Source organism: Lytechinus pictus, chromosome 2 (genome assembly GCF_037042905.1).
Source record: "Lytechinus pictus isolate F3 Inbred chromosome 2, Lp3.0, whole genome shotgun sequence".
Classification (NCBI taxonomy): Eukaryota; Metazoa; Echinodermata; class Echinoidea; order Temnopleuroida; family Toxopneustidae; genus Lytechinus; species Lytechinus pictus.
This window is the reverse complement of record NC_087246.1, coordinates 33,144,139-33,160,153: the sequence shown is the minus strand read 5'-3', so window position 1 is coordinate 33,160,153 and position 16,015 is coordinate 33,144,139. Positions and strand designations below refer to the sequence as shown.

The following is a 16,015-nucleotide window of genomic DNA, read 5'->3' as shown; positions in this document are numbered from 1 at the left end:
GTCCGAGAAAAAAGTGTGCCGGGCCAAAATCCAAAATGGCCGCCAAAAGCCACCAAAATTACAGTTTTGGCCACAACTTCTTTATTTGGTGGTCTTTTTCTCTGGTTTTGGTGTCTATTCATATGTTTTTGGGGGCAGGCAATATGTTTTTCCTATAATTAGTACTTTTAAACCATTACTTGTAGAGTTAAAAGGTAATGATACCTAAATTTTCAATTTTTTATAGTTTTTTTTCAGCCAAAAAGTAGGTTTTATCGTCCTGGGGTTCTTGGATATTAGATTGTACGAGGTCAACAATAGAAAGCAGCTTCATATAGCTATATTGCTTTTATTCCTCTACTTTGGGTTTTACGGATATTTGTGAAATATATATCTTATTAAATAAAAATGTCAATTATCCATTGGGCCTATACAGTACATATATACAATGTACTGTACATACTGCACTGCATAAATGCATTGGCCACCATGACAGCTAACAACGCCTGTACAAACTATAGTGTCATAGAAATGAGCTCTCAGGTTTAGAATTAGATGCCTCAGAAATTGAAGATATGTTTTGTCTCAGAAATTGAGGACGTTTTGTCAAATATGCTAATTCAGGGGGCGGAGAGAGGTAATTAACCCCACATCATGGCATTTACACTGTAGCTATTCTGGTCCCCGTTGCATAAAAATTTACCATTATGTTAACTTAACTTAATGGTAACTTGCATTGAATCCTTGATTCTGATTTGCTGTTGATCAGCATTACCATGATATTTAACTGACCCCATAAATATAGGCCAGTTTAGACACCACAACCAGGTAAAAAAAGCCTCCAAATGGAGAAGATATGGTTAAAAATGTGATGTACGTATATGATATACATGTATATGTGATATTTTTGTGCAATTTACATTGCTGGTTTTATCATGTATTATACATCAGCTGACAAGCAATCAAATTCACAATTCACAATCTAATTCTAAACATTAGGGGCTCATTTCTATGACACTAGTTTATATACAGTCCTTTTCATATGTCATGGTGGTTAATGCATGGATATATGCAGTGTAGTATGTACAATACAGTGCATTGTATACCGTATAGCCCCTATGGATAAATGACATTTTCTTTTATTTGATAAGATATATTTTGCAAATATCCGTAAAAACCCAAAGTAGAGGAATAAAAGCAATTAAGCTATATAAAGCTGCCTGCTACTGTTCAACTGGTATCGTCTAATATTCAAGAACCACATAATAAAGAAATCTACTTTTTGGCTGAAAAAATGGCTTTAAAAAGTGGTAAATTTAAGTAAAATCACCTTATAACTACAAATAATGATTTAAAAGTACTAAGTTTAGGAAAAACATATTCCCTGCCCCCAGAAACATATGAATAGACATAAAAACCAGAGAAAAAGACCATCAAATAAAAAAGTTGTGGCCCAAAATGTGATTTTGGGGGGTTTTGGCGGCCATTTTGGATTTTGGCCCGGCACACTTTTTTCTCGGACCCGAGACAAAAAATATTGTCATTTCATGTTGAGATAAGGTAAAAGGAACACAAAAAGACTGTTGTCACAGTAAAACTAAAAATCACCCATTTATAGCCCACTCCTAGTAATAGTACAAATTTAGGATGTAAACAAATAACAATCTACAAATGAATCTAAGTCACTCAGACCAAGTCATTACTGCTACTCCATATTTGTACAAAATTATGAACATACATGTACGATAATCTGTGGTCACCTTCAATTTAATAGGGACTTTTTGAATACTCGTGAGTTCATATAAGTAGAACACTGTGGTCTAGTGGGACTAGTCTTCCCAACTTTGTAACAAAGGGGCATAGGTTCAAATCCCAAACCTAGGTGTAATTTCCTTCAGCCAGATATGAATCATTGTCCTGCACTCAACCAAAGCGAGGTGAAAGGGTACACGGCAAAAGTAATTCCTTGAATGCAAAGAGCTGGAAATGGCAGCTCAAGCTATAGCCGGGGTTATAATAACAGTGTCCTTTATTTTCAAAATAGATGCCTGATATAATCATTACATTTATATCATACAAAGTCAATGAAGTGAAGCACCATCAGGCAAAAAAATTATTTTTTTATTTCCTGGGGCTACTTATCCCGCCTAAATCTGCTACATTGGATAAACTTTAACACTACAATGAATGGGGATATTCTGGGGCTCTTTCCTTAATTAAGTGCTGTTTTTGAGCACTTCAGGGGCAAAATTGCCCCTAACTGCCATGTCATTTTTTCCCCTGAGCACCATGATACATAGAGCATGCGCAAGCATACACTGCAAGTCCACTATAATGGCAAATTAGGAAAATCCATGTCATTTGTCACAAACAGGTGATATGTCAAGTTCCAAGATACAAGCTTGGGCAAGCTCAGTATCTCACATTGCTTCACTCCACTGACTTTTTATACCATGAACCCAAAGCAGGCCACATGATGTTCTTAAAGGTCGAGTTCACCCCAGAACAATGTTGATTTGAATAAAAAGAGAAAAATCAAACTAGCATAACACTGAAGTTTCATTAAAATTGGATGTAAAATAAGAAAGTTATGACATTTTGAAGTTTCGCATATTTTTTCATAAAACGGTGATATGCACATTTCAATGGGATGCAAATGAGACAGTCGATGATGTCCCACACTCACTATTTCTTTTATTTTTTATTTTTTGAATTATACAATTTTTCAATTTTTACAGATTTGACAATAAGGACCAACTTGACTGAACCATATAGTATTAAACAATGCCAATTCCACATGCTTTTTAAATAGTTTGCCCTTCATAGTCTCATTTTATTGATATATCTGTCTCCAATCCAAACGTTCAATTGTATAACATTTGTCTGATTTATTATGAATTATGGTGATGTATTGTATTATTTTATTATCAATAATTTACTGTCTTTTGATCAACGTTACATTGTATTTGATATTTTATGAGATATGAAAATAAACCAAACTGAACTGAACTGAACTGAATGCTCGTTGTTTCACTTGACATTGGGAAGAAAATTAGAATATTTCATATTCCATATAATAAAATACAAAAGAAATAGTGAGTGGATGACATCATAGTCTCTTCATTTGCATACCAGCCAGAATGTGCATATAACTGTTTTGTGATATTAAGCGAAACTTAAAAATGTCATAACTTCCTTATTTTACATCCGATTTTGATGAAATTTTCAGTGTTATGCTTGTTGGATTTTTCTCTTTTTACTCAAATTAATTTCTTGTTGGGATGGACTTGTTGTCCTTTAATAATGTGGAAGTGTAGGCAGACGTTCACTTGTTTATGTGTAAATTAAAAAGTCCCTATTATCAAGTCAGGGAACTATAGTTCTCGGCAATTCAAAGCATGGAAGGTCTCTTATTCTGTGATGACCAGTTTGAAAAGACAGTATGAGATTCATTTTGAAGATTAACAAGCAATATGTACATTTCTACATTTTGTGCTTATTCAATTATAAGTGTGGAACGCCTCTGGCAGTCTCGCCTGAATTATACGATTCAATATAACAGCAGTGCTGACTTCAAATACAACTATCAAATAATCATTCACAAAAAACATCATTCATATGATAACAAAATACTATTTTCATTGACCCTTAATGACCTTTGACCTTAATCATGTGGCCTAAAACTTGCACAGGATGTTCAATGATACTTGATGGCTCTTATGTTCAAGTTTCATCAACTAGATCCATAGTTTCAAAGTTAAAATGGCAATTCAACAATTACCCCCAACATGGCCAAAGTTCATTGACCCTGAATGACCTTTGACCTTGGTCATGTAATCCAAAGCTCTGGGAGGATGTCCAGTGATACACCAAGCCCTTATGTCCAAGTTTCATAAACTTTTAAAGTTATGACATTTCAAATACTAACCTTGATTAAGTCTTTTTTATGTTGATTCCCAAAACATGGTCTACATTCATTGACCCTATTACATTTGACACTGGGGTGGTATTCTAAAAATTGTCTTTACTTTTCTTGTAAGTCAGCAAGATAAAAGCTAAAATTCTCTTAAATTCATATTCTGAAAATTGTCTTATCTCTGTAAGGACATCCCCTATTTTATCTCTGACACGCCCAATATTTCATCATCAACCAATCATTAAGCTTGTTATATGCTTAGGTTAAACCAATAGAAGCAGCTCTTCTGAAAAAATGAAGCGTATTGGTGAGATAAGGCATAATTTCCTTGCGCCCCTGACACATATGCTTGTGCGCTTCTGTGCTAAAAATACATGTGGCTCTTCTCAAAGACATATTTTCTCTGAAAAGATTCATCGTCTCGAACACCAATTTTTAATTGCTGAAAAGTCTTCCAATCCGTCTTTATGTCTTTGGAATGTCTCCTAATTGTAAAACATGATGTTCTTGTGGGATGCAGCAAGAAATAATCATTGCAGACGGACAAATATCGCATGCAACAATAAGTTACAATAGCCCCCTACCTCTTGTAAATTTTATTGTATTTTGCAAGAAAGTTAACAGAACGCAAAGATTTTTCAGAATACCTTTTATCTCGATATGTTATCTTGCGCAAAGGGATATTTATGCTCTGTTTTTAACTTCACGCATAATTCTAACTCTGACATCATACATAAAAAATTACAAGAAAAGATACAAGAATATTTGGAATACGGATTTTATTGTAACTCTAAAGATAGAAGAATATTTCTCTTAAGACAATTTTCAGAATACGGCCCCTGGTCGTGTGACCCGAAACTCAGCAGGATGTTCAGTAAAACTTAATTACCCTTAAGTCCAAGTTCCATGAACTAGATCAAGATAATTTCCCAAGTTATGGTGACATTTAAGAAACTTAACCTTGGTTAAGATTTCAATGTTGACGATGCCACCGTCGGAAAAGCGGCGCCTATAGTCTTGCTCAGCTATGCAGGCGAGACCAAACAAAAATCAAGATGCACACACCTTGAGGAATTAAAAAATCATTTTTTATCAAAAACTTATTTATATGGGAATTACACTATTAATAACCTTGTTTACTCTCATTTCTTTTTCAAACTGAGCCCAAAACAACTCTTGACCGTCTTCATCTTCTGTAACCAACAAATAAGGTTTGTTTCTACTTAGCAAGAGTCTTACAAGATATGGTAAACTGGCTTCATGGATGTCCTCTAAGAATATCAAGATGATCTTGTCTAACTTGGTGTCGTTCACATGCTCAACAGCCATTCTTAGCTTGGTCATGAACCAAGCATCATCCTCTGACTTGTTACTTATCAACAAAACTGTCTTGAAGCTATTATCAATGTTATGATGTAAAGCATTTAGATAGTACATCCCCAAATGAAGATCTTCGTCTCCAAAGGCTATGTTCTGCAGATGAGGCATCCTTTCTTCAAGTGCCGGCTTTAGGTTTTCATTTACCCACTCTGCATCATCGTCATGGAACATGATGTTAAGCTGGTATTGATAGTCACTTGGATCAGCATCCTCTGTGATTTCATCATAGCCAAGGATGGCTAGTTTTAGAAGGAACATCTTGTGATTGAACCACCAGCGCTTATGGTATACCAGAAGAGAGAGGAACATCACTATGATGATTGCAATACTTACACCAGTAACTAGAATGATGTTGATTCCACAGTATTCTTCTGGATGAAATGACCAAATAGGTTTGTTTTGAAGTTCACTGAATGAATTATTGGAACAAAGAGTTTCATTCTGGGGTCCGAAGGAAACATTGGTAGCAGTACGTGTCCAGTGGACAAACCAAGCTAGTTCACAATTACAGATCAGTATGTTTCCTGATATATTCAGTCTTAGCAACCGAGGTGGAAATACTGTACCAGGTTCAATTGTAGTTATCTTGTTTTCTTGTAGGTACAACCGCTTAAGATTAGTTGTGCCTTTGAACAAATTTTTCCCTATTGAATATATTCTGTTGTATTGCAGAAGTAAACTAGACAAATTTTGCAAATTTTGGAATGCATATTCAGATATGTACACAATGCTGTTAGTATTCAGTAGAAGCTCTTCAAGGCCTCCCAAATTCTTAAAAACCTGTGACGTAATCCTTTGCAGGTTACAGCGAACCAAATCAAGTTTTTTCATTTGTTGTAGAGGAGAAAACATGAAAGACACCTCGGGCAAATCTTGGAGGTTATTTCCTCTTAATTTAAGAGTGTGAAGCGATACCAGCCCATGAAATAATGATTCTTTTATTTCCTTATTCACCAAATCATCAGGAGAAATATGAGTGAAAGACATGTCTAATGTTTTTAATGCTGAGGTGTGTGTAAACTGGTGAATGGAGGCAACCTTTACCTCACGAATAAGGAAGGAGCAGTCAAAGAAAGTCAGATTCCTCAAGTCAGCAAGAGTACCATTCAGAACAAATCTACCTATGTTATTCAATGTAAGATTCTCAAGAGCTGTCATTCCTTTGAAGGGATCCTGAGCAATTATCTTTAGTTCTCGATTCCTTCCTAATCTCAGAATCCTTAAACGAGATAGACCAGTAAACATGGATCTTCCAATGGACTTAAGATTATTTGAAGAAAAGTCAAGTATCTGCAAGTTAGTGGTGTTCCAGGAACCATATTTAATATTGACGATGTTGTTTCTGGAAACGTTCAGAATTTTCAGTGATTTGCAACCAGTAAACCATGCAGGGTCAAATTCATTCAATCTGTTTTGTGCCAAGTTGACATATTCCAGATTTCTGAGACATGAGAAAGCACCGTACAAAAGACCAATGAGTTTGTTTTGAGAAAGATTCAATTCATTCTGCATTGTCATGTTACAAAAAGATTTGTTTGAAATATAATTTATTCTGTTCACACTTAAATCAAGAACTTGCAGGTATTCAAATGCCAAGAAGGCATAGTGAGGGACTTCTTCTATTTTATTTAGTCTTAATTGCAGTTTTTTTATTTTAGGAAGTTGGTCTCTGTGGATACGAGTGGAATCATTCAGTGGAACAAGACAATTGATTTGTGATCGTTCCAGTGTCATCTCTATCATACTCTTAATTCCTAAAAAGGAAGAAACCTCAAATTTGCTGAGGTTTACATGTCTCCCATCAAATGTCCCAACTGAAGAAAATTTATTGAAAACTCTCTTTGGAAGACTTGTCAATTCATTATATCCCAGTTTGAATTCGTGAATAGAGCAGTTACTGAAAGATGCAAAGTCTTTTCCTTCAACGGATGTCAAATTATTGTATGAAAAATCAATCAAAGTTAGATTTCTCAGCTCTGAAATTCCAGTAAATCCTTTTGGTGTCTTGTTGAGACAAAGTCCATTAAGATGTGGAATTCTCCTGATATTGTTATGAGCCAGAATCAAAGTTGAAATATTTGGATTATTAATGAACAAAGATGGGGGCACTTCACTTATGACGTTGTTATCAAGAATGACCTTTTCAAGTCTTGGGAGATTTCCAAAAGTGTTGCCCTCGATGACATTGATGGAATTGTGAGTAATATTCAGGATCCGAAGCAGATGGTACTTTTGAAATGATTCATTGTGGAGTACTGTTATCTTGTTATATGACAGGTCCAATACCTCCAGTGTGTTTGGTAGAGATTGGTTAATGGATGTGAGGTGCAGATGAGTGCATATAACTCCAGCGACTCCTTTGCATTTGTTGTTATTACTGAATCCATTAAGATGTGGAATTTTCCAGAGTTTGTTGTAAGACAGGATCAAAGTTGAAATGTTTGGATTGTTAATAAACAAATTTTCAGCTGTTTCATTTATTGCATTGTGTTTCAATTTAAGTGTCTCTAGTCTGCAGAGATTTCCAAAGGAGCCGCTCTCGATGACATGGATGAAATTGTGAGAGATGTTCAGAATCCGAATCAGGTTGTACTTATCAAATGATTCATTGCGGAGTACTGTTATGTTGTTATATGACAGGTCCAATACCTCCAAAGTTTTCGGTAGAGAATGTGGTACGGATGTGAGGTTCAGATGGGAACATATGGCTGTCGAAATATGGATGTCGAAAGTACATCTTTTGTCTCCTAAATTATTCACTCCAAGTCCTATATTCCACATAGCAAGGCAAATGACCAAACACAATCTACAACCTGCCATTTTGAACATCACCAAAATCTGAAAAATGATCAGCATAATATACTCAGTTCATGTGATACTTCCAAAATGCTGCCATCTGTTACAGGAAATGTATGATAAATGATGATGCAACACGAGTTGTATTTGATAATAAAGCTTGAGACAATGGAACACAATTCACTTTTATCATACATTTTGTCAAGTGACTGAGTTAGATTGAATTTCAAGTGTCCCTCGTCCAGAGCTTAATACTCATTTCCTTTTCACACAATAATAAAAAAAATCAAGCACTTGATCATAAAAGCATGACGAAAAACCTCCATTTGAGAACACTATACCCCAGTTTCCCTTGCAATAAATTCTTTTCTCCAAGTACGACAAACCCTACTGCCCCAAGCATGCAATGTAAGTATCAAAACACCTGTTTCTTGACCTCGGTCCGAAGATAACACAACAGCCCGGCATATACAGTCACAGCAGGGGGCCACACACGATGGGATGCATGCGCAGCGCTGAGTGCAGACCCGGAGCATGACGTCATTTCTATTCGCTTACTTTCTTTATTTCGAGGTCGATTTTTTTTCGTTCGAAATTAAAAATGAACTAACATTAAATTTCTGAATACAATATGCCTTTGAAAACGTGATTAAATATCGAATACAATAATTTCATTCAGAAGGTCCTACTACAGGCAGAGAAGTCTTACGTAATAGCACAGCTGTTGTTTATCATTTCGTCCTTGGCTCAACGCTCATAATCTGGCCTGTGGAGGTGAAATTGAGACAGCGGGGATTACCTGGCCAAGCGGGGTTGATCAGGCGGGTGTTTCATAAAGCTGTTCGTAAGTTAAGAGCGACTGGTGATCCTGTCTTGCGGTAAATGGTACACACCATTGGCGATAATCACCAGTCGCTCTTTAAGTCGCTCTTAACTTACGAACAGCTTTATGAAACGGCCCCCTGGGCTTGGAAATGATGTTTTAGATTTTCAAATGCAAAATGGGGTGAAATACCGCAGTTTGCAATCTGAACTGCGGTACGTTCTCAAACGGGGGTTTAACGTAATGGGAAGTTAACAACTTTAAAAATATTTATCTTTTTCTCTCGGGGATGCAACATGGAAAGTTGCCATTTGATCACAAATAGACCTTAGAATGCTGAGGTGTGTATGTGTGGGTGTGCATGTGTGAGTGCATGAGTCTGCACTTTTATGTACCCACACTGGCAACCAAGGACTTACACACAATCTCCACATTTAACACAAAGACACAAATAAAAGTTTACCTCACACATCCTTACATGTAGTTTGCGATCCATTGCAGATGGTCCCTTATCATCTGTTGATATGGGTAGAGTTAAAAAAAAAGGGTCCTTGATTCAGAATCAAACAAGGTGTCCTCTGATGTAGAGAGCATAGTTAGATTTTATAATAATCTTGGTTGACCACATTCCTTCCGACACCAAAGCCATCCATTGGTTATAAACTAGAACATATTTCTGAAAAAAATTGCCCTCATGAACATTTGTGTGTGGGTGTGAGAGAGAGAGAGAGAGAGAGACAGAGAGAGAGAAGATATGAGTTATTCATGAAAAATTACTGGAAAAGAGAGAAGTGGCAAAAATGCCATGACTTTGGGTTCCATGAGCCTAATTACAACAGGAGGGCTACAGATATTCGTTCGACCCAACACATTCAATTTTTTTTCAATTTGATATTGCTGATTGACAAAAGTGTATGGATATAATTGAAAATCTAACACTGATTCTAGAAACGGTAACTATTGAAGTTCCTTTGTCCAAATTGGGAAGATATAAAATGACTTTGGAACTATTTTTTGGCTAGCGAAAGAATTAGGGCTATTTTACTGTTTCAGTTGATAAATTTGATCCCATCATAGTTATCTTCATAAATTGCGATTTATTTTTAAAATGAGCTGGCTACGATACCCTTCTCTGGTCAGATATGCAAGCCTTGAAATAAGCAGCTGCAGACCAGGGGCAATTTTTCAAAAAAAATTGCCCCCGGCTCACAGGCTTTTTACAGGAACCGGGGGCAATTTTCTGGAACCAGGGGCAATTAAAAAAATATATATATAACGGTGAACCACACCGCAAATTTGTTTATAGTAAGCGCAGCTCCTGCAATTTTTTAATTAGTACATGAATAGCATGCTAAGTATTAGGCTTATTCAAACGTATTTAAAAAATCAGATTTAAATGTTTAAGTGTGTTTTGACACCCTCACTCCACATCCCCTTTACAACCACACACACATGGGCTTATTTATTTTTCATCTTTAATGAACCACGAACAATGAACCCCCCCAAAAAAAAAAAAGAAGAGAGAGATGGAGAAAGAGAGAATTCAGATCAAATAATAATAAATTTAGAAAAAAATAAATAATTTTTAAGGTTTTTTTTCATGGTTAGAATCACGGGTGTGGGTGAGTGTTTGTGTGTGATTGTGACTGTGAGGTGCACTTGGATTGCATATAAATTATGTTAAAGAAATGAAGAAATGAAGAAATGAAATCAATATCTAACTCAGTCTATTCAAATTCCGGCACATAGCCACAGGCTAAGTACATGTATTGTAGGTTAATGTACCTGGCTTAAGTTTTTCACAAGTTATTTGAAAACGCAGATCTCCACAGAAACTGCCTTTCATTCTGGGAGAGTCTAAATTCGGTGAAAATGTATTCATTAATAACTTAAATATTCATCACAATGAAGAAATCATAAAGTTTTTTGACGGTTTTCAAAAATTAACATGAAATCTAAACTCTATCTGAAACGGAAAATCACCATCACTTAGGCCATTACTGATAGAATTCTCACCCAGAGCTCTGGCAGAGAACATGAGCTCAAACTAGCTAGCTAACACCACACTCAAGTGCACGGCGTCCTCCTATTTTTACTAGATGGAGCCTTGTTTGATGATTTATTGTCTGATATTTACCCCTCTCCATGAAAGAAATTAAAAAGCTATAATTCACAACAATTAAGGATTATTAAGGCTCCATTTTGACAAGCAAAGTCGGCGACATTGAGGATAAAAGACTCGCACATCGTATGTGCTGTGAACAGGGATTTATCTCCTGTGCAATTCGAATTACTATATCGCAGAATTGTGATATCCCAACTGGAAATGTGTGCATTAGAAATTGCACATGGTGCAGTATGGAAAAACTGTTACCGCTACCGGAAGCACGCGCGGACATGTATTACAGAAAAAAAGACGGACGTAGCTCACTTTTTATGGTACAGAAAAAAAGACGCACTTGGCAATTTTAAACTGCATGTGCTTATCGTAAATTGAAAGTTACTTGATTTTGGCTTTTCAGATATTTAAATTACATGTATAATATGGCTTCACTGCTCACTCACGGCGGGCGCAATTACCTGGAAAAAATATTTGCGCCCGGTCGTCAAAATTTTGATGATTTTGGGGCTTTATGGGCGCAATTGATGGCTTTATGAGCGCGAATTAAATTCAGCACCCGCTTATTTCAAGGCTTGCAGATATGGAATGTCAGACATATATCCTATCCAATGGTAATAAACATTCGACCCTCTAATTTCATGTTTATTTTTTATGAATTTGTCAAAAGTGCCATTTTAACACACAAGTCTATGGGGAATGTTTTACGCATGTGACGCCTTTGGCATTAGAATACACGGCTTATGTCAGGCTTTGTGTTAACCAAATCGTAGCCTGAAGTTCTAGAAAGCTTTCAATTTCCAGTCCCATAAAAAAATCTTACTACTTGATTTTCTGATGAAGATAGAATATGCCCACCATTCTGCTTTGCAGCAAGTCATCCAGATCCTTGACTTATTTGATTTGAATAAATGCTGGAAAATTTATGGAGTTGAATAATCAGCCAGAGACTCATGAACTGACTAACCATTCAATGAGCAACATATACCTGGTGGGTGTTTCATAAAGCTGTTCGTAAGATACGAATGACTTTACACACGACTGGTGATCCTTTCTTGTGCTATGTGATGATAGCCCTATGTCATTGATTTACGAGTGTGACCTAAGAACATGTTTCAGTCGTGCGTTAAGATGTGCGTATCTTTACGAACGGCTTTATGAAACACCAACCAGTAGCCAAGTTCGTGTAGACACGATTTGGTGAGTTTTTAATTCTAACAAGTGGAATGCCTCTGGCAGTCTCACCTGCATCACACAATTCAATATAGCAGCAGTGCTGACTTTGAAAGCTACTATAACTCGCACAAGATGTTCAGTGATACTTGGTTACTCTTATTTCCACGTTTTATGAACTAGACCAATACACTTTATACAGAGATATGATGGTAATTCAACAAATACCCCCAACGTGGCCAAAGTTCTTTGACCTTACATGACCTTTGACCTTGATCATGTTACCTGAAACTCGCACAGGATGTTCAGTGATACTTGATAACTCTTATATCCAAGTTTCATGAGTCAGATCCATAAACTTTCAAAGTTATGATGGTAATTCAACAGATACCCCCATTATGGCCAAAGTTCATTGACCTTTGACCTTGGTCATGTGACCTAAAATGTGCTCAGGATGTTCAGTGATAATTGATTACTCTTATGTCCAAGTTTTATGAACTAGACCAACATACTTTCAAAGTTATGATGGTAATTCAACAAATACCTCCAATTTGGCCAAAGTTCATTGACCCTAAATAACCTTTGACCTTGATCATGTGACCTGAAACTTGCACAGGATGTTCAGTAATACTTGATTACTATTATGTCCAAGTTTCATGAACCAGATCCATAAACTTTCAAAGTTATGATGGTAATTCAACAGATACCCCCAATTCGGCCAAAGTTCATTGACCCTAAATGACCTTTGACCTTGGTCATGTGACGTGAAACTCATGCAGGATGTTCAGTGATACTTGATTGACCTTATGTCCAAGTTTCATGAGCTAGGTCCATATATTTTCTAAGTTATGATGACATTTCAAAAACTTAACCTTAGGTTAAGATTTTGATGTTGATTCCCCCAACATGGTCTAAGTTCATTGACCCTAAATGACCTTTGACCTTGGTCATGTGACATGAAACTCAGGCAGGATGTTCAGTAATACTTGATTAACCTCATGGTCACGTTTCATGAACTAGGTCCATATACTTTCTAAGTTATGCTGTCATTTAAAAAACTTAACCTTAGGTTAAGATTTGGTGTTGACGCCGCCGCCGCCGTCGGAAAAGCGGCGCCTATAGTCTCACTCTGCTATGCAGGTGAGACAAAAATATCATATCATACACATGACCCAAACTTACCTCCTTAACCTTTGATCTACTGAAGACCTTGTGCCTTAAAATATGAAACTCAATATCACTTCTACAGTGGTGCTCAAAAGTTAGTGTATCCCACCAGAAAATTATTGGGCCAATAATACAAGAAAGAAAATCATTACAGTTTATATGTTTCAAAAGTTGACTGCCTCTTTATATCCTGAATGAGCTGCATTTAAATAATGTTGCGTGCATCATTAGATTATCCCAACTGAAAATGCCTCTGAATATTATTAATAATATATTATAAAACCGAGTTGGAATCATTAACAATCAATTGATAATGTCCTATCTCTCTGAATAGAAACAAATTTAAAAATTTATACATAATTATGATAAATGTCATTAACTTATGCCATGGTAGCCCCATTTACAATACATTAATACTACTTCCCTTAATTCAGAACGTTTTTTATGAAACCAAAAGCAAGAATCACCTGGTTATCATCATTTTAATCAAAACAAAATCTGATGGATGTAGTTGCATGACAATCTTATAAAAAGTGTACTATAAATAAGAACGTTCTTCTGAAAATTCTTCATTATGCAAAATCGATTTCAAACTCCTTCTTCACACTTTGAATACTCTTTTCCATAGCTGAGAGCGGCATTTTCAGGATTTCATTCTGCAGAATCGTTCTGATAGAAGTGATCATTTTGAAGACGTGAATGATGAATTCAATGCTGAAAATGGCTACCTTGTGTTTGATTCTTTTCCTTGTTCTGTGGAATGTTCGTCTTGGCGTTGATGCCTCAGGAAAATTTCGATGTGATTCCATTACAGAGACCGCAGCAAAGTGCACTGGTCTGAACCTCACCTTTGTACCACAATCTCTACCAAACACCGTGGAAGTATTGGACCTCTCGTATAACAACCTCACAATACTTCATAATGAATCATTTGAGACGTACAACCTGATTCGGATTCTGAACATCTCTCACAATTTCATTCATGCCATTGAGAGCGGCTCCTTTGGAAATCTCTGCAGACTAGAGAAACTTGTATTGAAAAATAATGCCATAAATGAAATATCTGAAAATTTGTTCATGAACAATCCAAACATTTTAACTTTGATTCTGTCTCACAACAAACTCTGGAAAATTCCACATCTTTATGGATTCAGCAATAACAACAGATGCAAAGGAGCCACTGGAGTTATATGCACTCATCTGCACCTCCCATCCATTAACCAATCTCTACCAAACACACTGGAGGCATTGGACCTGTCGTATAACAAGATAACAGTACTCCACAATGAATCATTTCAAAAGTACCATCTGCTTCGGGTTCTGAATATTGCTCACAATTCCATCAATGTCATCGAGGGCAACACTTTTGGAAATCTCCACAGACTTGAGACGGTCATTCTTGAGAACAACGTTATAAGTGAAGTGCCCCCATCTTTGTTCATTAATAATCCAAATATTTCAACTTTGATTCTGGCTCATAACAATATCAGAAGAATTCCACATCTTAATGGACTTTGTCTCAACAAGACACTAAAAGGATTTAGTGGAATTTCAGAGTTGAGAAATCTAACTTTGATTGATTTCTCATACAACGATTTGACATCGGTTGAAGAAAAAGACTTTGCATCTTTCAGTAACTGCTTTATTCACAAATTCAGACTGGGATATAATGAATTGACAAGTCTTCCAAAGAGAGTCTTCACTAAATTTTCTTCAGTTGGGACATTTGATGGGAGACATGTAACCCTCAGCAAATTTGAGGTTTCTTCCTTTTTAGGAATTAAGAGTATGGTAGAGATGACGATGGAAGGATCACAAATCAAGTGTCTTGTTCCACTGAATGATTCCACTCGTATCCTCGGAGACCAACTTCCTAAAATAAAAAAACTACAGTTAAGAAAAAATGAAATAAAAAAAGTCCCTCGCTATGCCTTCCTGGCGTTTGAATACCTGCAAGTTCTTGATTTAAGTGTGAACAGAATAAATTATATTTCAAACAAATCTTTTTGTAACATGACAATGCAGAATGAATTGAATCTTTCTCAAAACAAAATCAATGGTCTTTTGTACGGTGCTTTCGCATGTCTCAGAAATCTGGAGTACATCAACTTGGCACAAAACAGATTGTATAAATTTTACCCTGCATTTCTTACTGGTTGCAAATCACTGAAAATTCTGGACGTTTCCAGAAACAACATCAATCATATTTATCATGCTTCGTGGAACACGACAAACTTGCATGTACTTAACCTATCTGCTAATAACTTTGAGTCCATTGAAAGATTCATGTTTACTGGTCTATCTCGTTTAAGGATTCTGAGATTAGAAAGGAATCGAGAACTAAAGATAATTGCTCATGATACCTTCAAAGACATGAAAGCTCTTGAAATTATTACACTGGATAAGATAGAAAAAATTGTTTTGAATGGGACTCTTGCTGACATGAGGAACCTTACTTTCTTTAACTCCTCTGCTGTTATGCATGCGGTAACAATTACCTCCCCATACCAATTTACGCACACCTCAGCATTAAAAACATTAGACATGTCTTACACTCGTATTTCTCCTAAAGATTTGGTGAATGAGGAAACAAAAGAATCATTATTTCATGGGCTGGTATCACTTCACACTCTTATATTAAAAGGAAATAACCTCCAAGGTC

At 36.2% G+C, this 16,015-nt stretch overlaps 1 protein-coding gene across 1 annotated transcript; it reads right to left on the bottom strand.

Annotated features, from left to right (window-relative positions):
* Window positions 1–2,695: 2,695 nt before the first annotated feature.
* On the bottom strand, window positions 2,696–7,001 carry LOC129272624 (slit homolog 1 protein-like). The gene has a single exon (XM_064095833.1). The coding sequence runs from the start codon at window positions 6,791–6,793 to the stop codon at window positions 5,000–5,002; it is 1,794 nt and encodes a 597-aa protein (XP_063951903.1). The 5' UTR covers window positions 6,794–7,001; the 3' UTR covers window positions 2,696–4,999.
* Window positions 7,002–16,015: the final 9,014 nt, after the last annotated feature.

Excerpts from the sequence above, each read along its gene's own strand:
- LOC129272624 (XM_064095833.1), bottom strand. The coding sequence starts at position 6,793 with ATGACAATGCAGAATGAATTGAATCTTTCTCAAAACAAACTCATTGGT.